This window comes from Pinus tabuliformis, chromosome 9, assembly GCF_031772625.1.
Source record: "Pinus tabuliformis cultivar Carrire ecotype Pingquan chromosome 9, CPIR1, whole genome shotgun sequence".
NCBI lineage: Eukaryota > Viridiplantae > Streptophyta > Pinopsida > Pinales > Pinaceae > Pinus > Pinus tabuliformis.
In genome coordinates this window covers 294,865,067-294,890,139 of record NC_142307.1, presented here as the reverse complement: position 1 = coordinate 294,890,139, position 25,073 = coordinate 294,865,067, and the positions used below count along the sequence as shown (strand labels likewise).

Here is a 25,073-nt window from a genome sequence, read left to right as displayed (position 1 = left end):
GGTTCACCTTGGATGGAAACCCTTGGTTCCTTCATCTTGAATACGAAAAATAAGTTTTTAACATTTTCTTACAGGAAGAAGAAAATAACATTCCAAGATGTTATAGTGAAGCCAAATTCAGTAACGCCAAAAGATATATCAGATATTTCAAAAGTAATTTCTCAAGAAGGTAAAAATGTATTACAAAATATGCAAAATGAAATTGACAAAATCACTATTGATAGAAATGAAGAAGTCTTGTGACTTTAGTGAAAAATTACTAACACAAATTAAAAAGCTTAAGAATGACAAGAAGTCATTAAAAGATAAGTTAGAGCAACTTACTCAAGAAGTATCGAAGTCTCCAGACGTAATAGTCTAGGTTGAAGATAAGGGAACTAATACCGATCCAATCAATATCACAACTCAAGAAGAGGACAAACTAGATGAAGTAAAGATGTACTCAGAAGTTGTAGTACCAACAACAAAAGATTCAAGTGAAGGTCCATAAATTAACCATTCAACTTCCATAACTAAAGGAAATCAGGTGCTTCAAATAAATAAGGAAAACAACACAAACAAGATAAAAGAAAATCAAATCACTAGAATTTCTTATCGACATCCGAATCACAAGAGTAGACAACTCAATCAAGCTACGTATTTAGAACAGAAACAACAAACTGATGTCCCAAAGAATACGAATGTTAGTGAAATCCATTCATGTGATAACAATTCATCACAAGTTTCTAGTCACCGCAAGATTCCACAGAAGATTGATTTAGGATGGTTAGATCCATTCTCAGTGCGACAATTTTGTCTATGACTTGAAGGATCATATCGTTTTGCTTTGACGAAGATGATACTTCCGAGACAAGAAGACAACCGAAATAGGAAAAAGAGATTGGGCCTTTCATCAGTAAGCTTTGAGGACAAAGCTTTTTGAGGATGAAGGCAATGTTATGAATAAAATATATAGGAAATAATGTAAATGGCAATAATCATAAATAATTATTAGTTAATTAGTAATTAGGTTGAAGAGGCACGTCTAAATGAGACATGACTCCCCATGAAGAGACACTTGCTTGTTATATAAGCAAGCCTCTCATTGTATCATTGTTATTATTCCTATAAATTATCATAAATTACTATTATCAATCATTTTATTTTATTAATAAATTTATTTATAAGAAACTGTTATTATAAATTATTCAAATTATTATATATATAAATATATATATATTTTTTTTGACAAGTTCGGTTGCTATGTATTAATCTGAAAAAAGAGGGGGGCAGCTTGCCATACATGAGATGCTTCTTGAGCATTACTGATCCAAGGAAATACAAAATGGTTCTGTTCCTTGATCTTGATCCTATTGCTTCTAGCTATGAGACAACTTTTACTACTATAGATTCGTACAAACTGAAAACACCAAAACTTACAACTGCAACACATAACTAATCAATATCTATGTGACTAATCTTTCGCGCTGTGGAGTCCTCCGGGTTTTGGTCAGCCTCATTCTTGGCGCTGGAGGTGGATGAAGCTTCTTTGGATTTTTTCTCCATCATATACTTGAGGACTGTGATTGATTCTTCAGCATGAGCGCACCTGTTGCTGAGGTTGTTGAACTGCTCATGTAAGGAGTGTACTCGGTGAAGGAATAAGTTTATCTCGGCCCGGTATTTGTCATGAAGGATTCTGCACTGCTCATCAAGTTTTGCTTCCAGATTCCGGATTTGGTCTGCCTGCCTAGCCTCCATACTGCGAACTTGATCTTCCAGAGCCCTTTGCTGAGCGCACACTTCCTCAAATTTTGCCTGCAAATCGAGACAGTGGAAACATTGCTCAGGGCGATCCATGGTTTTCGCTTCTCTGATATAAGGATTCTGGTGAATTAACCTTCTGTTCTTGACTACTTTCCCTTCTCGGACTCGGATACTCCTGTCACTAGTGCTGTTCACTGAATCCCCAAAAGTCTGAAGACCAACGCTTCTTGCAGAAGGGATTGAAGCTACTTGAGTTAAGACAACTCTAATGGAGAAAGAGCTATCGCAGAGTGCTTCATCAAGATGGCAGATGCTGGGGCTCTGTTGGGATATAAATAGCATTTCTGTGTGGTTGAGGCGGGAGCTGTCTGATGTACTATTTCCAAATTTGGGCCACACAGTCCAAAGCGAGTCTGAATTGGAACCTGTGCTCTGCCTGGCGGGACGATTTCTTTCTATGTCTCGACATCTTCCCACACTTTGTGCAGATTTTTCGATCCCATTTCTGAGCGAGATCCTATCTACCATGCCTTCTCTGTACAGGGGAGGTTGACTGTATACGTGCGAAACATTGGAGCGATTGAAAGAAGTGTGTTGAGTCGGCTGCTCGATCTGGCTTCTGTTACAATTCCTTGTTTCCTTATCTACACTGTCCTCTGCTCTGCTGATTTGCCTGCAGATGCGGTTTCTATTGGTTATGGTGCCCCTTACTTGACCTGGATGCGTGATCATGGCAATGAATGGACAGACGGGATGTTGTTGCAGCTGAGGTGGCCCTTGGGGTGATCACACGCCTTGTTGGCATAGCTGTCAGCATTTTTGTTGAGGCCGCGGAGAATACGGTAGTAATTGGCCTCTTCCAGCATGTCGTGGAGGATTTGATTTCTTCTATTGATTTGCTGCAATAAGGTGTTTGGCGAGGATTGCCTGTGCACCATAAGTCGAATTATTATTGCCGAATCGCCGAAGATAGTCACCTTTTTAATTCCTAGTCTGATCAATTGCGTGAGTCCTTGGAACAGGGCCAAGCCCTCGGCCCTGTTGTTTGATAATTCACCCAGCCCCCATTCAAAATGGAGAATTGACTCACCATTAGCGTTACATATCATGCCTCCTGCCCCTGCTTTGCCAGGGTTCGACTTTGAGGCTCCATCAAAAAACATATGAAATCTGTTGCAGTTGCTCAGCCATAGAGCAAATTCCTCTTCTTTGAGTCTCAGTTTCCAGACACTACCTGTCTCATTCGGCTGCAAATTCTCTTTTCTCGTTGCCTGGACACTGATGAGACTTCCATTCCCATAATTCATCAGATTTCTTTCTTCTACGCTATAATGGGAGGCCTCAATCCTGCCTTGTTTGCGGACGACGATTGCTTCCACCGCTAAACTTTTGGCTTTGTGGCAAATAACTCTTAAACTGTGCCCTTTATCTTGAAAAACCATTTTATTTTTGGCCAACCATATGCTCCAGACAAGAGTTAAAGGGATTGTGTTCCAGATCCTTTGAGTCAACTTGTCCTTCTTACCTTTCCAAGGGCAAATTTTTTCCAACTGTATACAGTTTCGACTATAGATTCTTTTGGCTCCCATGCAACCCCCCCTATTGAGGCCATATTTTCCCAACACTTCTAAGCTACTTGGCATTCAAGGAACAAATGTTGCATTGTTTCTTCATCTTGACAACAGTTTGGGCACCTGGAAGGTCCCAGTATGCCCCTTTTTTTTAGGTTTTCTGATGTTAGAATCTTTCCTTTTAGGAGTAGCCAGAAGAAGAATTTAACTTTAGGAGGGGCTTCCGCCTTCCAAGCCAATTTCCAATGAGTCCAGGTAACCTGTGGGAAGTTGATTTCACACAATTGCTGATACCCTGCTTTGGTTGTGTAAAGAGTTCCCGTAGGGTCCCATCGATAGCTGTCTTGTATCCCTTTTTGGACCGGAGCTTTATTATGCAATAGACTCTTTAGAGCAAGGAAGCTAGTTTCCAGATCTCTGGGGTAGTCCGGAAAAGACCAGTCGATCCAAGCTTGTGTTTGACTTCCCCACTGCGTTATTTGCGCTAAATTCCAAATTCCTCTGTTATTGAGCCAACTGATAGCTGGGATTGTCTCTATATTGGATCCTATAGAGCACTGGCCAGAAATTCTGTCAGTAGAGATATTGATGCTGCCCCCTCCCCCAGGTATTTTTGAGATATGTTGTGCCATATAGGGGATAATTTTCTTGCACAATTTCCAGATATTAGAGCTGTCCCTGTTGGGGATAATGGTGTCCAATAGATGATGCCGAGTACTGTTCAAATATTTGGCCTCAAGAACTGATTTCCACCATGCTGAATCCCCATTTATTAATCTCCAAACAATTTTAGCCCCGAGGGCTAAATTTAGCAGATTTGGGGATCTTATTCCAAGACCTCCTTTCTCGAGAGGCTGAATAACATTCTTCCAATTTACCAGGTTAAACTTTTTTCTCTCTGCCTTTCCTCCTTGCCAGAGGAAGTGTCTGAGAGCTTTCTCCATTTTATGATGGAAGGCCATTGGAGCTTGGATCAGAGAAAAGCAGTAGATGGGCAGAGAGATCAGACCTGATTTTAGGAGAACTAGGCAACCAGCTGGATTTAGCCACATAGATCCCCATTGTTGAATCTTCCTTTCGATTTTATCAAGAATTCCATTCCAAGTATCGATCTTCAGAGGCCCTATACTGACTGGCATCCCAAGATATGTGAAGTGACTCCAATCAAGCTTGTATGAAACTCCAAGGGTGGCTGCAATGCTGTGTATGGTGTGATTCGAGGCATTCCATCCATAGATACAACTTTTAACTTGATTAACCTTTCCTCCTGAATAGTCCATAAATTGATCTAGAATCTTTTTGAATCGCCTTGCAATGGTGGTTGAGGCACCTCCCATCAAGAGAGTGTCATCTGCAAACTGGGAATGGTTGATATTCTTTGTGCCCTGCTCAAAATAAATGCCTGTAATGAGACCAATTCTACGGTTGAAGTCTAGGGCTTTGCTGAAGGATTCAGCCATAAGAATAAATAGGTAATGAGACAGGGGGCAACCTTGCCTGAGACCTCGGGAGGATTGGAAAGCAACACAGGGGCGTCCATTTATCAGAGGGGAGATCCAAGGGTTGGAGATGCAAGCTTTGATCATGTTAATGAAGGTGGTGTTGAATCCCATTTTGTGTAAGACTGCAAACAGAAAGGAGTGTCTGACTCTATCGAATGCATTGGCAAGGTCAAGTTTTAGAACAAAGCCTTTCTCCTTTCGACTTATGCTAGAGTGTATAGCTTCTTGCACAAGGAGAATGGAGTCAGAGATGTGGCGATTGGATAGGAAGCCTCCTTGGTTTTTTGAGATTAATGAAGGGAGGAGAGGCTTGAGCCTAGAAGACAGAATTTTGGTAATAATTTTGTATGCAGAATTGCATAGAGATATGGGCCGAAATCTTGAGAAGGTAGAGGGCCTGTTTTCTTTTGGGATTAGAGCTAGATAGGTTGATTTGGTGTAGCCCCCCAATTTGCCTTTCCGAAGGGTCCAACGAATCATCTTTAAAAGATCTTTTTTAATTAGGTGCCAGTATTCTCTGTAGAAGCTTATTGGAAACCCATCGGGACCTGGAGCCTTGTCCGGGTGGAGACTCCAGATTGCTTTTTGAACCTCATCCTCTTCTATTTCTTGCGTGAGCTTGCTGTTCATTCCTTGAGTGACATCTTTAGTCATGTGTTGGAGAAGGTTTGAGTAGTCCTCCTCGCTCTTGTCCTCAGATAGAAGGTTTTTAAAGTGAGCGGTTGCTGCTTCTTTAATGGAGTCTTGAGTCTCATGACTTTTCCCTTCACTATCTTTGATTATACTCATGGTATTTCTTGCCTTCCTGACTGTTGCTTGCTTGTGGAAGTATGAGGTATTCTTGTCTCCTTCACGCAACCATAGTTGTCGTGATTTTATCCTCCACTTGATCTCTTCATCTCTGGCTGTTTGCCTCAGCTGGGTGTACAGTCGAATCTCATCTTCTTTTGCTTGCTGGGTGAGACCAGAAACTTCGATATTTTGCTGGACTATCTCAAGGCTTTTCTTTAAGTCTTTTTTAATGATCTCAGGTTCCTGGTAACTGTTCTTTGCCCAAGATTTGAGGGCCTGCCTAGTTCGCTTCAGCTTGGATTCCCAGATATACACTGGGGAACCCTCCACGTGCTGTGTCCACGTTTGCATCACCGCATCTCTAGCTGCAGGTTCTTGATTCCAGAGGGGAGAATATTTGAAGGGGAGGGGGCCAATCTGGCTATGACTGTACAGTGTAAGCGTGATTGGGTAGTGGTCCGAGGTGGAGATGTTGAGAATATCTGTCTGACCGGTAGAGAAGGTGGATAGGAAAGCGATATTGATGAGAAAGCGGTCAAGCCTTTCCATTATATTTCCAGCTCCTAAACGCCTGTTGCTCCATGTGTATCTTCTATTCTTAGGTTTTATGTCTACTAGCTCTTTCTCCTGCATAATATGCTCCAGCCTGTTTCTGAACGGATCTGAGCTAAAGTTCCCTCCTCTTTTCTCATTAGAATGCATAACTAGGTTTAGATCCCCAGCGAGAATGATATTGCTGTCATGGTCTTCTTCAATATTTGTATTCAGAGTATTCCAGCAAACTTCTTTTTCCTTGTAATGGTTTGGTGAGTAAACATTATATATTTTAACCTCTGTTCCATTGTCCTTATTTTCCAGTTTAACACTAATCCAGTTCTGGTGGATTTTGGTGAAGCTGCAAGTCCATCTGCTATTGTCCCACATTGTAAGTATGCCACCCGAGGCTCCTCTGGCTTCGCTGGCGCACCCACTGTATTGCTTTTGTTGGTTGAAGAGCTTGTTAGTTTCAGATTGATCTAGCTTCGTCTCTTGAATAAGGATGATTTCGGGCTTTTCACTTTGAATTAGTTCCCTGAGGGCAGCTTTCTTGGTGGGGTGCCCTAATCCCCTGCTATTCCAGGACAGCAACTTCATCATGATTTACCAGTGGTATGGAGAGGTGCCCGCCTCTCTTTGCCTTTGTTGTTGTTTTCCTTGTCCGAGAGTCCAAGGATGTAGGATTCTATAGGTGTTTGGGATCCCATTGCTATGTCTTTCTGAGCATTTTCTTCTCTATGCTGCTTCGTTGATTTCCTACCTGGCCCATGCTTTTTGGGGATGTCACTGGGCGCACCATGTTCCTTTGATGAGCTTCTGGTGATTCTTATGGAGTTGATATCAGGAGAAGGCTGAGAAGATTGAGGAGGGGAGGGATGGGGTTGCTGATCAGATGAGATGGGGTCCTGTTCGGGATCAACCTCAGACAAAGATGCAAAGGGGTTGGAAGAGGGAGGAATAGAGGGATTCGAGTGTCGAGATGGTGAAGAAGGGATAATAGGAGGGTGCTGTTGAGGGGATGAGGGAGGGTGAGAATGAGATGAATGAGGATGAGAGGAGTGAAGCTGGGAAGGCCCTGGGGTTTCAGTTTCTGCTTGCTTCACGGATGGATTCATTTTTTTTCGTTTTACCGTTTCCCATTGTCCTTCTTGCTCTGTTGATTCTACATTTATAAGTTTGGGGCATCTATTAGCAAAATGTCCATATTCGTGACATACCTTGCACTTGAAGGGGATCTGTTCGTAGTCCAGCTGTTGGATATGGCACCAGTCATCTACTTTCAACTTGATTGCTTCCGGTAGTCCGCATCCCAGGTCAACTTCCACACATATTCGCGCACAGGCCTGCATGTTATCCTTTGGTTCACTTCGATCTATGTATTTCCCGACCGCGTTCCCTATTGCTTTGACCGAATCATCTCCCCAGCAGTGAAGAGGGAGATGAGGGAGTCTGACCCAAACAGGAACAGCACTTGGAATGTCCAGCTCGGGGTCGAAGTCCGGAGTCCATTTGTTGAGGTAGAGACCTCTGGAATCCATGAAGTAAGGCCCATTTCTAAAGATTAGATCCTTGTCTTCCTTGGTTTCAAAGTGGAAAGTGAAGTATCCTCTGCCACAAAACCTAATGGAAATTTTCCCTTGGACCTTGTCTGCCCAGTTACGCTCCACCCATCTTTGCACAGTTTTGGGTGAAGGCCATAGTCCTGTAAATTGACCGATTAATCCTTTCTCTGCTAGTGAAATGGTTGCCATGCGAGGAATAGTCGGAGGCAAGTGTACTTCCTGTAACACATCGAGTTTCTTGACAAACTTGGTTGCTGTAGGTCTTGGTCTTTGCTGAGGGAGCGAATTCACCAGTTTGGAGAAGGCTTGCTGCAGGTGCGGATCCCCTCCAGGTGGATCCGGAGGATCCATGGGATAGAACGCGAATAGAAACGCAGTCGAAGGCCGAGGCTATGGGCCGAGGGCAAGCTCAGGCGCGCGCGCGCGCAGAGTAGCAGCAGCAGCGGGAAAGAAGTATTCTATATATATAAATATTATTATTTATTATGAAAATTATTAATTATGAAGAGAAATATATTACTATGAAATCTCAACTTTATTTTTTATGATTAGTATTAATTTATCATCAGAAGTAAATATTGTATGATTAGAATTAAAATAAAATTGGAAAATTAAATATTATTTATTTCGCAACCGACCTTTAAACAAAGTAGCTGACCTTCTTTTTTCTTTTTTCCCTTTATCAAAACAGCTTACCTCATAACTATGTATATCTTGTAATTGAGCTCTTCTTCTATCAACATTCAATGAGAGTCCTGATGATGGATCCCTGTTGGGGTTTGAAACGTTGACAACAAAATGGTTTTTACCGTGGGTTCTCCGGTTACAAAGTTAGAAAATCATCATTCTTATTCACACATTTAATATATAATATTTGTATCCTCATGGATATCTTTATATTCCAAGTCTTCTGGAGTAATTAATTTATAGAAGGAACTTCGTTCGCTTCAATTCTCCAACCAAACCTATCTCTGCCCCTCTGCGTGATTACCACGAAATCAATGCGCTGCTCTAGCCTTAGCAATTTGATCTGACTGATCAACTCTATGTGTGTCCTCCATGTGCCCATCAAGCCTTCTCTTATAATCCTCTCGCTGGTCAATCAACGACCCACATTAGATTCTAGTCAATGGCTAGGATCATATTGACTTGACCTTCGCCTTCTTCTAGAACTTACACCCACAGTTTAGATTAATATCCATTAATTGTTTTAATTTCCTAAGTTTAGACTTAGTGTCCCATTAAAAATAATTAATTATTTTAATAAAATTGTCTCCGGGTATTGGATAATGCATGTGTCCAAGCCTCCCTGCAAAATCTGAGAATTAGAGCACATCCGATGTTACCAAAAATCAACACTCCCTCTTAGCGAGAAATGTGCTCTAGCAATGCAACCTGTTGAAGCATCACTTTGTTATGTAACATCTCCGTCTATGTTGTTGATGCCTAACATCTTGTCCATCAACTACTGTGCAAATGCTGCATCTTTATTGCTGCTGACCCTGCCATTGTCACACTGCATCTGTATTGCAACTCCCTCTTAATTCTGCATCCATGCTGCTATTGGCACTGCTATTGCCAACTGCATCTGCACTGCAACCTTCTCCAACTGTTGCTGCTACTGCATCAACAACGGAAAATAATCCCCAAATTACTGAACTGGTGTTCAGTATGATGCATCTCGTTGCTGGAGTCTGACTGCTGCTAGTCTCTACACTGACCCTTTGAAGCCTCTGCGCTGCTGCTGACTTCTGCTTTGTGTCAATTTCACTGCTGCCAACTCTGCTATGTGTTGCTCAGTTTGTGGTGCTCCTAGCCACTGCAATTCTCACTCTGGCACTCCTCTGCACCAACTAACACTGGTCCATCCTGCTACTACTGATATGGGCTCCTGAAGCAAGGAATTGATCCGAGAGGTGGGTTCCTCAAGGATCCTACCCATCCGTAGCTCTTCCGAACTATAGCTCTAAATCAGCCCACCTCCGTTGTGGAGGTATCCCGACTGTCATGGCAAACTCATCCTCCTCGATCTTTGCGGTTGCAACTTTCGGATCATGCTTCTCATCTTTGTTCTTCTTCTTGAGAGGACACTGTGTTGCGTAGTGATCCATTTCAGCACACTTGAAGCATTTGATCTTCGAGACATCCTTCTTCCGCGTCTGCTGCTCCTACTGTCCCTTGGATGCGAGGGTTGCATTCTCTTCCTCCTCCTTGGGCCCACTGCTGCTGCTTTCGTCAAGTTTACACTTGACCAAGTCCCTCCTCAACTCCCATTGCTTGAGAGCTGCCCACATCTCATCCCAGTTTGGCAAAGTCGCCTTGCCCAGGATGGTCTGGACAAAGACTTGCCTCTCCCCTGAGACTCAATTGAGGGCCAGTCTAACCATCTCGGATCCTTGAGGTGTCTAGCCCACAATTGCTAACTCGTCCCGGGTCTTCTGAAGCTTTGCAAGGAATGGATCAATGCGTTCCCCTTTCTGCATTTACATAGATCTCATCTTCTGCGCCAAATACATCTTCCACTGCTTGGAAGATCCTTGATACAACGTCGACAATGCATCCCACATCTCTTTGGCAATATTTCTGCCAGCGATGTGACAAACTATATGATCCTTCACTCTATCGAGGATCATTCTTTTTGTCTTCGCCATTTCTCCCTTGTACTTCTTGAGTTGTCTGGATTTGTGGGCTCAGCTACCACGCTGTCGACATAGACTTTAAGAAAATGATCATTCAAAAGGCATGACATCCTTGCTTTCCAGATCACAAGTTGGATGCCCCATCCAACCTGTCTTGATCTCTCAGTCCACTAGCTGCCATCTCTGCCAAATAGAAAGTCGAATAACCTCCTCTCTCCTCTACATAGCATTGGATTGGCCTACGCACTCCCTTCTGGAGCTTGTAGATCTGCCCCTTCCTGCTGCTGCTCAGCTAGTGAGAATTCAGACTTCTTGGCTAGAAGTCCTTTGAAGAAGAAATTCCCTCAACTCTATCTCTCTTTTCCCTCTGATGTCTTTTTTCCTAGCAACTGCCTGCAGAAAACTGTGTCCCACTAGAAAAACCTCTTCGCTGAAGCTTCTACTGCGTTGCTCCCTCTACCACTAACAAATCTTGATTTGGCAATACTACCTCTCTGTTGACCCACTCAGAGAGAGATTTGCCACGAAAATCTTGCCCTCTTGGCCTGACTGCGCAAACCCTTTGGGGATTCGAATTGCTATCTCTGTAGAAATTTTTGAATTCCCTTCTTCCTTCAGCGCTAGGTCTTCTGGCTCTGTTTTTCTTGCTTCGCCCACAACTCTGATACCATGTGAAAATTCCTAAACCCGGATTCCCTATTGCAATAAATGTTGGAAATAATACTGAGAGGGGCGGTGAATCAGTATTATTAGATCAATAAAACTTTTTCAATGCTCAGAAACATATACGCTACTTCAGTTAAGTGAACCAACGTGTACACGCTACTGTGTCTAAAGAAACCAGCGTATAACCATAAATCTTATAATTCAGTTAGTTTATCTCCAGTTAAATGCATCAGGACATTATTCATCATATTAAGAGTAAACAGATGCAGTATAGCAGAACAGATCATCACACAAAAGCCACACACATGAACACCATGATATAAGGTGGAAACCCAATGTGGGTGAAAACCACCTGCTGCAAGTCGTCTCTATCTTTCTTTAATAAGAACTTCAGTTTACAATATTTTGTACTGGTGCAGCCTTATACCAGTACGCAGGCTACAACCTGCAGAAGGCTTCAACCTTCTCTCGTTCTCCAAACTTCCTTGGAAGGGAGCTCCAACCCCCTTTGCTCTTGTACTAGCTAAGATACTAGTACGTAGGTGCTGGCCTACAATCTTCTTTCCTTCAGGTACCACTTTTCATCAATTTTCAGACTGGATACTCCTGAAGCACAACATTACAATCTGAAGACCATGATTCATTCACAAATCATGAAACAACCAATACTAGCATCATCAATCTTTGAATTACTGAACCACTGAAACCCTGTCAAACCCAGTCACCAGAACACAGAGCAGACTACAGAACTCTGCAATAACAGTCAGATCCAGCTGCAACTCAAAAATCAAGCTCCAAAAGATATACGCTACTATAATGAAGGCAACCCGCGTATACACGCGGTTTTACCGAAGACAACCTGCGTACAGATCTAAAAATAATTTTTCATAACTTGCAGTTGTACCAGATTTCAGCTATACCCAGAACATAACATTGCGTCAGTATGCAGATCTAGAAATACGCATAATCAACCATATAAAGATAGTTCATTTCAAACCATTTGATCCCGATCTCTCCTTAGATCTAGTTCTCCATCAACCGGTGAGATCTCTCCTTAGCTCAGATCAAGCAATACCTCATCAACCAATAATCTGCATATTGGATCTAATACTTCATCAGATATTCAAGATTTTTTTAGATACACTTGCCTAATGATTTCCTTCTCCTTATATAGCCTTAGGCCTTGTTCAATACCAAGAGCCAAAACCATAGAAATCCAATACCATCATCTTCAAAACTAGGGATCAACACGTTCGTCGAGACATCAAGGTCCAAAATCATAGGCACAACTTCCAAGGAATAACCGCCGTGGACCAAAGAGAAGTTTTCCACATACACGCGCTTTTACTGAAGCCAACCAGCGTGTACACGCGACTTGATATATAGAGAACCTGCGTATACGCGACTTGGTATATAGTGAACTTGCTTGTATACGCGACTTGGGCTTAACGAACTTGCGTGTATGAACTTTCTTGGCATGCTGTACTAAGATCTGTCCTCTGATTAAGTTGCCATCACTTGTACCAACCTCTGAGCACCTGTACCAACCTCTGAGTGAGTTGCCATCAAGGACAACACTTGAATCATAATGCCAACAATCTCCCCCTTTGGACTTGATGGCAACCACCACACCAAGTCACTCTCCCCCTTTGACATCAAGGGCAAAGGGCTGTGCTCCCCCTGAGTACATGCTGATATCTTTGCTTGGCTGTGCTGAAACATGCTTCCTCTGACTGTAGGCAAGATCTGCAAAAGATGTTCTTCAAAGGAACCAAGACTTATACACCATAAGGGACCTTCCTATTACCAAAAGACTCAATACATACATCCATACTCCCAACCAAGAGGGGATACATCAGAAACAACCAATTATATTACATCATTCATCCCAGGCATAGTGGGGAAACCAACATAGGCCGTTACATGACCTTGACACCATAAAAGATATATCACAAAAGAGATACATGACATAGAGACAACAAATCTAGACCAAGACTTATGAAAGTCACAAGCAGCATCTGATACACATCTTTTAGATCAGCAACCAAGATTTTCTTCTGAGCTCCTTCTCCTGAAACCAACAACAGTTGTGTACTAGAACCAAAAGCATCTAAATGCCAACAATGCTTTATGAGACGTTAATCTGCTCCCCCTGAACCTGTGCCTGCTGCTCCCCCTGAACCTGTGCCTGAAGAATTCTGGCATACCCATCTCAGACCTTCTCCGACCGGAGTCTGCCCTTGCTGTTCAGAACTCCATATACGCGACTTCTTCTGCAGAAAATGGCGTATGCACGCGGATATGCTTTCTGCAACACGCGTACACCATATACGCGACTTTCCCAGCATAATTCGGCGTATATACGCGGATATCCCTTACGTAACTTGTGTATACCAAATTTTCTGTAGAACAGACAAGCTTCAACAGCAGGATGAAGCATCAACTACTCCCAGCTTTTGTCTGAGATATTCAAAAGTTTCCCTGGGCAGTGGTTTTGTGAGAATATCAGCAACTTGTTCCTTAGAAGGAACATACTCCAACTTGACCTTCTGCTCAAGCACTTGTTCCCGAAGAAAATGGTACTTGATTGGTATGTGCTTGGTCTTTGAGTGCATGACTGGATTCTTTGAAATGTTGATTGCACTTGTATTATCGCATAAGATAGAGACTGGTGAAGTGCAAGTGATTTGAAAATCCTGCAAGGTCTGCATCATCCAAAGAAGTTGTGTGCAACAAGACGCCGCAGCCACATATTCTGCTTCAGTTGTAGATAAGGCAATCGAACTCTGTTTCTTGCTGAACCAAGATACTAATCTGGAGCCCATAAAGAATGCACCACCACTTGTGCTCTTCCTGTCATCCACGCTTCCGGCCCAATCTGCATCTGTATAAGCATGAAGTGTGAGATCTGTATCTCTAGGATACCATAATCCATAATTTTGTGTCCCTTGAAGATATTTGAAGATTCTCTTCACTGCCTGAAGATGAGTCTCCTTTGGATTTGCCTGAAATCTCCCAACTATTCCGACTGCATGCATGATGTCTGGTCGGGTACCTGTCAAATAAAGCAAACTCCCAATCATGGATCTATAAGTTGGTTGATGAACTGCTGCTGATTCATCATTTGCGCTGAGGCTGCATCCTGTAACCATGGGTGTACATACTGGCTTTGAATCTTCCATGCCATACTTCTTCAAGATCTGCTTGAGGTACTTGGTTTGAGACAAGAAGATGCCTCCTTCATTTTGTTGGATTTGCAATCCAAGAAAGTATGTCAATTCTCCAAGTAGTGACATTTCGAATTCTTTCTGCATAACCAAGGCAAAGTTTTGACTCATAGTCTCTTCATTGCTGCCAAAGATAATATCATCTACATAAACAACAAGTATTAGCAATTTGTTATTTTCAATTTTCATAAAGGGATTGCTATCTGCTGATCCTTTTGAAAAGCCTTGTTGGTGAAGATATTTGTCCAATCGATAGTACCAAGCCCTTGGAGCTTGTTTGAGACCATAGAGAGCCTTTTTTAATTTGCATACAAGGTTTGGATCATTCCCAAGAATGAAACCATCTGGCTGCTCAATATATACTTCTTCTTCTAAGTCTCCATTCAGAAAAGCTGATTTCACGTCCATTTGAAATACCTTGAAGTTTTGAAAGCTTGAGAGAGCAAGGAACATTCGGATGGCCTCAAGTCTTGCTACAGGAGCAAAGGTCTCTTCAAAATCTATCCCTTCTTGCTGCGCATACCCTTTACAAACAAGTCTGGCCTTGTTTCTAATTACTTCTCCATTTTCATTCAATTTATTCTTGAAGACCCATTTTGTCCCTATGACATTCTTATCTTTTGGTCTAGGAACCAATTCCCAGGTGTTGTTCTTTTCGATCTGTTCAAGTTCTTCATCCATTGCTTTGACCCAACATTCATCTTTGCATGCCTCTTTCACATTTTGTGGTTCAGTGGAAGAGAGTAATGCCAAATAGCTTGAAGCTTCTGCAATTCTTCTTCTTGTTTGTATTCCTGCTTCTTTCTGCCCCACAATCTGAGATTCTGGATGATTCTTTTGAACATATCTGGATGGAGTCTTTTCTTCTATTCTTGCCTGCTCCTCTGGTTCTTCTTGAGGTTCTTCTTCTTCATCATTCTACCTTTGAGTGTAGCCTTCATCTTCTTCAATGTCTTCATGATGAACTTGCCTAGGAATATATCCCTTCTCATCAACCACTACATCAATGCTGTCAACAATTCTGCCAAGTCTTTTATTGTAGCACTTGTATGCGTTGCTATATGGAGAATAACCAAGAAGAATGCCTTCATCTGCTCTTGGTTCAAGTTTGCCAAGTTGCTCATCAGTATTCTTAATGTAACATTTGCTCCCAAATATTTTGAAGTGCTTTACCGAAGGAGTCTCACCACTCCAGAGCTCATGAGGTGTTTGAGTGCTGTTTACTCGGACATTTGTTTTGTTAAGAATAATAACTGCAGCATGTGCAGCTTCACCCCAGAAAGTTGCGGGAGTACCTGATTCATCAAGCATAGCACGAGCCATTTGTTGGATTGTTCTGTTCATTCTTTCCACCACCCCATTTTGCTGAGGAGTTCTAGCTGTAGAGAATTCTCTTCTTATCCCATGTTCTTCACAGAAATCGAAAAATTCGTTTGAGGTAAACTCCCCACTTCTGTCAGATCTGAGGCACTTAATTTTGTGTCCTGATTCATTTTCAACCAAGGCTTTGAAGGATTTGAATTTTTCGAATGCTTCATCTTTGTGCTTCATAAGTCCTAACCAGACAAACCTGGAGAAATCGCCAATGAATAATATCAAGTATTCTTCTCCTCGAGGTGTTCTTTTTCTGAATGGACCACATGTATCTGTATGTACTAGCTCAAGAGGCATGCTAGCTGATCCTTCCTTCTCTGGAAAGTTAGTTCTGGTTTGCTTTCCAAACTGACAAGATTTGCATATAGTGTTGTCTGGAATTTTGATATCTGGAAGACCACGAACTGCCCGATATTTGCATGCTTTCCTTATTTGTGAAAAGCTTAGATGCCCCAACCTTCGATGACATAGCCAGTGTTCATCATCCTTGCTCAAATAGCATTGTTGTGGTCCTTCTTCAAATATGTATAGATTATTTGGAGTCCTTCTTCCTTTGATCACGGTTTTACCTGTATCAAGATCACGAACACAACATCCATTTGATCTAAATATTACCTCTGTTCCTTGATCGCACATCTGACTGACACTCAGAAGATTATGCTTCAATCCATCAACATACAAAACATTTCCAGCTTTGACCTTCTCTTTCAATGGAGCCACACCTTTTCCTTTTATGGCTGCAGAGATATCGTTTCCAAAAGAAACTTTCTTCCCCTTTTCTAATGCGGTATAAGACTCAAGCTTTTCTTTGTTCCCTGTCATATGCTTCGAACATCCGCTGTCAATGTACCATAGACTTTCTTGACCTTCTGCATAAAAGGCTATCCCACATCTTTCTGGTTGTAGTTCCTTTATTCTCCATGTTCTGACATTTGAGTTTTGCTCCTTCTGAATTGTCTTCCGGAACCTGCTCCTGCATTCAGAGTCTTCATGACCAAAGTTATTACAAATAGAGCATTCAACTTCATTTTCAAGAACCGAAAAGTTGTTATAAGTCCTTTTCATGGTTTCAGTCATTCTCCCTTGCTTTTGAGCTTCTCTAGTCATGATTGTCTTGTATGCAACACATTGAGCTGCTTTGTGACCGAAGTTATGGCAAGAAAAGCATTGGCCATTAAAGAAAGTTCTGCGATAATCGGATCTATCATCCAACCGATTGTAGCTTCTATTCATTCTTGGAGCAAATTGGGAAGATTTTACCTGTGGCTGATTGTAGCTTCTGTTTGTCCTTAAGACAGTTTGTCCCCAAATTTCTTGATGGTCTTTATTTGTTCTTGAGGTAAACTGTCCCTGATTCACCTGATTACTTTTATTTGGCCTTTGCTCACTTTTCCTTACTGCATCAAGATAACTTTTAGAGGTAGAGGCTTGAGATGTTTCTCCATTATATCCAAGACCTGTCTTGATCAGAGGAGATCGCTGCACATTGATAATCTCATCCAAGGTTTCAGATCCTTTAACAAATTTAAGATTAATAACTTTTGTTTTCTCAATTTCTTTTCTAAGACCAACAATTTCACCTTCTAGTTTTTCAAGATGTTTTTCCTTTTCATCAATTTGAAATTGTAGAGTATCAATGATCATATTCTTTTCTTCTATACATCTCTTGAGTCTAGTAATTTCATCATAAGGTTATCCACATCTACAACATCCATATAATCATCATCTTCAAATGCCATTAACAACTTATATTCATTACCTCGTTCATCTTCATCACTATTCGATAGACCATCACTATCTTCATGAGTGTAGTAGCTTTTCTTATTTGCACTTTGTTTCTTGTTCCATCTAGCAGGTTCCTTTCCTTTATCCTTATAAGGACATTTTGCAGCATAATGACCTACTCTTCCACAAGCAAAGCATTTAAAAGGTAACTTTCCTCTGAACCTTCCAGAACCCCTTTGAAGATTTCTGACAAAATTTGATTCTTCTTCCTCTTCTTCTGGGACGTGGCTTGCTTCATAATAATCTTCTTTGCCTGATTCCTTGAAAGCAGCTTCTCTTCTGTCTGATGGACCTCCCTTTCTCATTTCATAAGCAATTAGAATTCCATGTAGCTGAGACATAGTAAGAATTCGTAGATTTTCCTTTTCTTCTATTGCAGATACTTTAGATTCAAACTTGGGGGACAATGATCTTAGAACCTTTTCAACCACTATAGCCTCTTTTATTTCTTCACCCAAATTTTTCATACAATTAACGATCTCATCTACCCGAAGAAAATAGTTAGCCACACTTTCATCATTATACATCTTGAGAGTCTCATACTGAATTCTGAGAGTTTGAAGTTTAGCACGCTTTACCTGTTCATCTCCTTCATAGCTCGTGACAATTTTGTCCCATATCTCTTTTGCGGATTTGTAGTGCATTACCTTCATAAATTCCGTTTGGGATATACATCCTAATAGGGTACTGACTGCTTTCGCATTTGTTTCATACTTCTTTTTCTCAGCTGCATCTGTGGGAGTAGCTGAAGGAAAAGCGTAGCCTGTTTCTACGATGTCCCAAACTTCTGTACCAAGAGATTGAAGATAGGCAGTAACTCTAACCTTCCAATAATTGAAGTTTGTCCCATCAAAAACCGGTGGCCTGATTGATGCTTCTCTCTCGTAGTTGCTCATGATGAACGATCTACCTTCAAGCGATCAAGCTTCTCTGAAGGACCTGCTCTGATACCAATTGTTGGAAATAATACTGAGAGGGGGGGTGAATCAGTATTATTAGATCAATAAAACTTTTTCAATGCTCAGAAACATATACGCTACTTCAGTTAAGTGAACCAGCGTGTACACGCTACTGTGTCCAAAGAAACCAGCGTATAACCATAAATCTTATAATTCAGTTAGTTTATCTCCAGTTAAATGCATCAGGACATTATTCATCATATTAAGAGTAAACAGATGCAGTATAGCAGAACAGATCATCACACAAAAGCCACACACATGAACACCATGATATAAGGTGGAAACCCAATGTGGGTGAAAACCACCTGCTGCAAGTCGTCTCTATCTTTCTTTAAGAAGAACTTCAGTTTACAATATTTTGTACTGGTGCAGCCTTATACCAGTACGCAGGCTACAACCTGCAGAAGGCTTCAACCTTCTCTCGTTCTCCAAACTTCCTTGGAAGGGAGCTCCAACCCCCTTTGCTCTTGTACTAGCTAAGATACTAGTACGTAGGTGCTGACCTACAATCTTCTTTCCTTCAGGTACCACTTTTCATCAATTTTCAGACTGGATACTCCTGAAGCACAACATTACAATCTGAAGACCATGATTCATTCACAAATCATGAAACAACCAATACTAGCATCATCAATCTTTGAATTACTGAACCACTGAAACCCTGTCAAACCCAGTCACCAGAACACAGAGCAGACTACAGAACTCTGCAATAACAGTCAGATCCAGCTGCAACCCAAAAATCAAGCTCCAAAAGATATACGCTACTATAATGAAGGCAACCCGCGTATACACGCGGTTTTACCAAAGACAACCCGCGTACAGATCTAAAAATAATTTTTCATAACTTGCAGCTGTACCAGATTTCAGTTATACCCAGAACATAACATTGCATCAGTATGCAGATCTAGAAATACGCATAATCAACCATATAAAGATAGTTCATTTCAAACCATTTGATCCCGATCTCTCCTTAGATCTAGTTCTCCATCAACCGGTGAGATCTCTCCTTAGCTCAGATCAAGCAATACCTCATCAACCAATAACCTGCATACTGGATCTAATACTTCATCAGATATTCAAGATTTTTTCAGATACACTTGCCTAATGATTTCCTTCTCCTTATATAGCCTTAGGCCTTGTTCAATACCAAGAGCCAAAACCATAGAAATCCAATACCATCATCTTCAAAACTAGGGATCAACACGTTCGTCGAGACATCAAGGTCCAAAATCATAGGCACAACTTCCAAGGAATAACCGCCGTGGACCAAAGAGAAGTTTTCCACATACACGCGCTTTTACTGAAGCCAACCAGCGTGTACACACAACTTGATATATAGAGAACCTGCGTATACGCGACTTGGTATATAGTGAACTTGCTTGTATACGCGACTTGGGCTTAACGAACCTGCGTGTATGAACTTTCTTGGCATGCTGTACTAAGATCTGTCCTCTGATTAAGTTGCCATCACTTGTACCAACCTCTGAGCACCTGTACCAACCTCTGAGTGAGTTGCCATCAAGGACAACACTTGAATCATAATGCCAACAATAAACTGATGTTACTCCTCCTACTTGTTAATCCATACAAGTTATTTACTATGTTCTACGGTAATATCGAAGTAAATACAATTGCATCATTCAATATTTAAAATAATATGCCGAAACAAGAAACTAAATAGGAAAAAAATACAACACAATGACATTTATTTTTGGACAAATGTCCCCGGAAAAACCGAGTGTGGAAAAACCAGTGCAACAAATTTGAGGGTTTTATTATTATGCAGTAGTAATTTTCAGAATACAAACTCTGGATGCCTCGCTGGCTATCCAGTATGGAGAATATCACTCGATAGAAGAAATTAGTGAGATTACCTCACTCTACACTGCAAGTCCTAGCTGATCCGACAACTGAAACAATGAGTCCCTGACTTCCTCTGCACTGTCCATACGCAATCACTGCATGGGCCTGCGTCATTGCCTCTGAGGAACCGCGTCACTTCCTCCTCTACTGGATTGATTTGCTCTCAGGAGCCTCGACTTCAACCCTCCCGGCTTAGAACATTGAACTCCCAGCTAAATTTCGGACTTCTGCACTGAAGCCACTGCGCTACTCTACGTGAGCCCTTCGTGGCTCTGCGTCACCCTCACAAGGCATTGTGTTGCCTCCTTTGTGTCTTTCCCTGCCTCTCTGCTGCGTATTCTTGGCCCAGGAGAAGATTCTCCAACCAAAACTATCTCTGCCCCTCTCTGCGTGATCACCACGAAATCACTGCGCTGCTCTAGCCTCAACAATTTGGTCTGATTGATCAACTCTCTGTGTGTCGTCCAAGTGCCCATCAAGCCTTATCTTATAATCCTCTCACTGATCAATCAATGACCCAGATTAGATTCTAATCAATGGCTAGGATCATATTGACTTGATATCCGTCTTCTTCTATAAGTTACACCCACAATTTAGATTAACACCTATTAATTATTTTAATTTCCTAAGTTTAGACTTAGGGTCCCATTAAAAATAATTAATTATTTTAATAAATCTGTCTCCGGATGGAATTTCCCAAAACGATTTTTGGGTATTGGAGAATGCATGTGTCTAAGCAAATGCCCATTCCTTACCTCCCAGAAGCAATGATCTTGTACTAAAGACTTATTGTGCCTGGTTGCATTCCAGATATGAGATCCTTGGATCAGATTGGAAATTCTAATTAGTTGAGAGGTTGGAGTCCCTGAAGCGTATTTATTAGACTAGAATTGGCTCCACAAAGTTCAGGGACATTTGATCCAGCGCCACCATGTCTTGGCTGAGAGGGCCTGACTCATTACTGCAGGATCATGGAGACCAAGGTCCCCTTGCTTTTGGGAAGACAAATTTTATCCCACGCAACCAAAGCCCATTTGTGCAGTTTACTAGGGCCACCCCACAGTAAGGAGCGTTGAATGCTTCTGAGCTTACTGAAGATGCCTTTAGGGGCTGCTAGGGCTGAGAGCAGATATGTAGGAATGGACTGCATCATTGATTTGAGAAGGCTGAGGCGCCCTGCTAAATTTAGGGTCCTGAAAGTCCAAGTCTCAAGATGAGAGCTTAGCTTCCAATTTCACAATAAACTTCTCCCAAATTGATTGATGCAGGGGATTTTCTGTAAGGGGAGCACCCAAATATGTGGAGGGGAGACCTTCTCTTTGATAACCCATTATGCATGAGATGTGAATCTGCACAACCAACAGAGTGTTAAAGATTTTTTTTTTTTTTTGATATTTTATAAATGTACCTGAAGCGGCTCCAAATATTTCCGATATCTTCTTGAATTCTTGAGGTTCTTTGAGTGAGGGAAGGCCCATTAACATCATGTCATTTACGAATTGTTGATGTGCTGAACACAGATGATCCGATCCTAAAGGAAGACCTTTGAGCTTTCCTTGTTCCAGAGCATGCTTAATAGATTGACCCAACCCTTCACCTATCAAGAGGAAAATATATGTTGACCCCTTGCCGAATGTCCCCGCGAAGGAATGAAGGTGGAAGAAGGCGATCCATGCCCAAAATTGAAAAGAAGGTTTTTGTGATCAAGGACATCACCCAGTGTACCAAGGAAAATATATGTTGACCCCTTGCCGAATGTCCCCGCGAAGGAATGAAGGTGGAAGAAGGCGATCCATGCCCAAAATTGAAAAGAAGGTTTTTGTGATCAAGGACATCACCCAGTGTACCAAATAATCATTCAATCCAAAGGCTACCAAATTATGAAAAATGAATTGCAAACTGATTTTGTTAAACGCCTTGGACATATCAAGTTTAAAGAGCATACCTGGTTTCTTTGGAGTGCGAAGGGAGTGAATGTGTTCCTAAACCAAAATCAGGCTGTCCAATATTTGTCTTCCTTCCACATACCCTGTTTGTTCCAGAGAAATCAAAGCTGGTAGAAGGGTCTTCAGTCTGTTAGCAATGGTTTTAGAGATTAGCTTATATATGACATTGCACAAAGCAATTGGTCTGAAATCCGACTGAGCAGTGGCTTTATGTGATTTCGGCAGCAAGAAGATGAAAGTAGGCTTCGAAAGCTGAAAGAGAGAAGAGGTGCATCTTGAATTCTCCACCACTTGCCACATCATTGCGCAGAATTGACCAGCAGGCCTCGTAGAATTCTGCTGTGAATCCATCTGGACCCAGTGCTTTATTCTTTGGCATATTCATCACAATTTCCTCTACCTCACTAAATGTTACCTCTTTGTTCAAAATAGCATTTTGCTCCTCAGTTATCAGCTTTGGAACATGTCTCGTAACTTTCACTATTGCCTCCCTCCTGTCCCTTATTGGCTTTGAGAGTAATTCTTGAAAGTGGCATTCCAGGGCACTAGATATATCATTATGATCCACTAATACTTGACTTTTGGCTGATACATCAAATTCTACTTCAGGATTCAGTTTAATTATGGTACAGTGTTTATTGGCTGTCCACCCATGTTTCAAGAAAGAGAGATGCCATTTAACAGACTCTTGGGTATGTTTTTATACAAAAATTGTTCGTTTTCTTCTTAAGGAATATTTGTCTGGATGGATTAAGCTTATCGTAGCAAACATGAATACCTGCCCTTTTTATTGCTTTCAAGAGTGCGATTTTAAGTGTTATATATGTTCAATTAATTGTTTAGTGTTTCTTTGCATATCATCTAGGTTCTATCAATTGTATTATAGAGCTTAGGATGCACCGTCTAGATTTTTGTTAACTGTTTTTTTCTGCCATAGGCTACTTTTTTCCAGTTGTATTAGTTTCTATTTCTTGTGTTCCGCTTTGTGATCTTCCCAAGGAAGCAGTGACTACTTTAAGAGGTTAAAACTTTCATGTAAAGTTAAAAATTGGGAATTGGACTTATTGTTTTGCTTGATTTATTTGTTGGACTACTATCATGGATCCTAATATTCGTATATATTTCATATAAAGGGCTTTCACCCAGTCATCTCAAAATGAATTCTTTGACTTATGCAGGCTCAGGTGCACAGACATGCCCACAAATTTAGAGAGGTACAACAATGCACTCTTCTTTCTATCAAGACAGGAGGCTGTTCTGAAGATTGTGCATATTGTCCCCAGTCATCTCGATATGACACTGGAGTGAAAGGCCAAAAGCTCATGAATAAAGATGCAGTGATTGAGTCAGCGAAAAATGTGCTATTCTTTTGATTATTCAATTTGCGAACCAGGTGACTGTGTCCTTTGCTTTGATAGAGAGTGGGTTCACTTTTGTTTAATTTTAGAGGTTGTTATGGTAGAATCGACTATTTCTAGTAAATTGTGTCTAGCTCAAGGTTTTGAGAGGAGAAACGTTATCATCTTCACCTGGATTCAAATCCCGTTTGTGACATGTTTGTTCTCTGTGAGCCAATTGTTGATTGGGGCTGGCAAGGTGATAGCAATCTCATTCTTGCTTACAGGCTTGAGGTTGGTTTGATATGTCACATGTTAAAAAGGGAATAGACATTTTTTCCTACAAATGTATTGGGCCCCTTTTGTACAGTACATCCCTTAACTTAATATCTTGGTCACTACAAAGGTTTCATGATGCACTTTTTTACTTGTCATCCACAATCTAGAGATTAAGTAAATTCTAAATGTCCACTTGAAGAGTTTGACTTGGCTTGATTTGACCCTAGAAAGTGCAATGCCCTCTTCCAATTTGATTCCAGAGAGGCAATAATATTATAAATGAAGAATAATAGCCCAAAAATACTCAATGTTATAAATGAAGAATAATAGCCCAAAAATGCTCAATGTCCAACTCAAGATGACCCTCCGCCTAGATGAGGTGATTTGATTTGCTTTGCTTGGTTCAATTGGGTCCATGGGAAACTCGACTTGGTCAAAGGAAGTTCTATTTGGTTTTAAGCATCTTTATTTGACTTTGCAACTGCTATAACTTTGTCCAAAAGAAGACCAACTGTTTCCTTGACCATGTAACCACCCCAAGTCTCACTTTATTGACGTGCCATGTTTGTTGACCCCCACCTAGCATCTAGTGAGGACGTCATCATGCATGGAATGTTGATCTCCAATGCTCTATGGAATTTGACGATTTTGCGACCTGTGTTTTGTTCGACCAACCTTGTAGATAACTTTTGATATAAATATTGTCTCTTCATCCCAAGATTTGACCCTGTTTCGCCACTTTGAATCCCCACGTGTCACTAATGACGTTTGACTGTCATTTTTTGAGTGATTACTTCATCTTTTGCAAAAGTTTGCACATGCCATGTCATATCTTAGCCGTTGATTAGAGACTTAATATCGGCCGTTGAAGACTCCTCAGGAAAAGTATAAAATGGAGGCTTGGGGTTTATTTGGAAATACACACAGAGGGAGAGAATTGATCCAGAGTTCGATTTCTGGGGCTAGGAAATTGAGAAATTCAAACTAAGTGATCATTCTGCAGCAGAGGGGCAGTGAGAATCCAAAAGGAGGACTTTCCAGAGAATACTAACACAGAGGCGGAGAGAGCTGACGCAAAAAAGCTGCCTGTTACGCAGAATCCAGAACTGCCAGAACAACTGAAACTGTAGGAACAACTGGGAGAGTTGACGCAGACGACAGAGAAGGTGACTTAAGGCTGATGCAGAGGCAACACAAAAATAGCTAGGGTTAGCCAGCCTTGTCTCGGATTAGCCACAATTTTACCGGGTGAAGTGAGATAAAACTCACTCTAATTTTCTGCCAATAT

General features: G+C 41.3%; 1 protein-coding gene across 7 annotated transcripts in view; it reads left to right on the top strand.

Moving 5' to 3' along the window:
• Positions 1–25,073, top strand: part of LOC149148360 (uncharacterized) — a 151,938-nt gene that overhangs the window by 21,931 nt on the left and 104,934 nt on the right. For 2 of the 7 annotated variants that reach the window (XR_016262328.1, XR_016262329.1), the window contains exon 8: positions 23,348–23,562. The exons of 4 other annotated variants lie outside the window; for them this stretch is intronic. Coding sequence is in view for 1 of the 3 variants with exons in the window: in XM_089438505.1 (XP_089294631.1) it covers positions 23,348–23,379 (32 nt within the window). In the remaining 2 variants the exon portion in view is untranslated. Of the gene's footprint in view, positions 1–23,347; positions 23,564–25,073 lie in introns of those variants that run through there. One more of the 7 variants, XM_089438505.1, reaches the window with a different exon arrangement.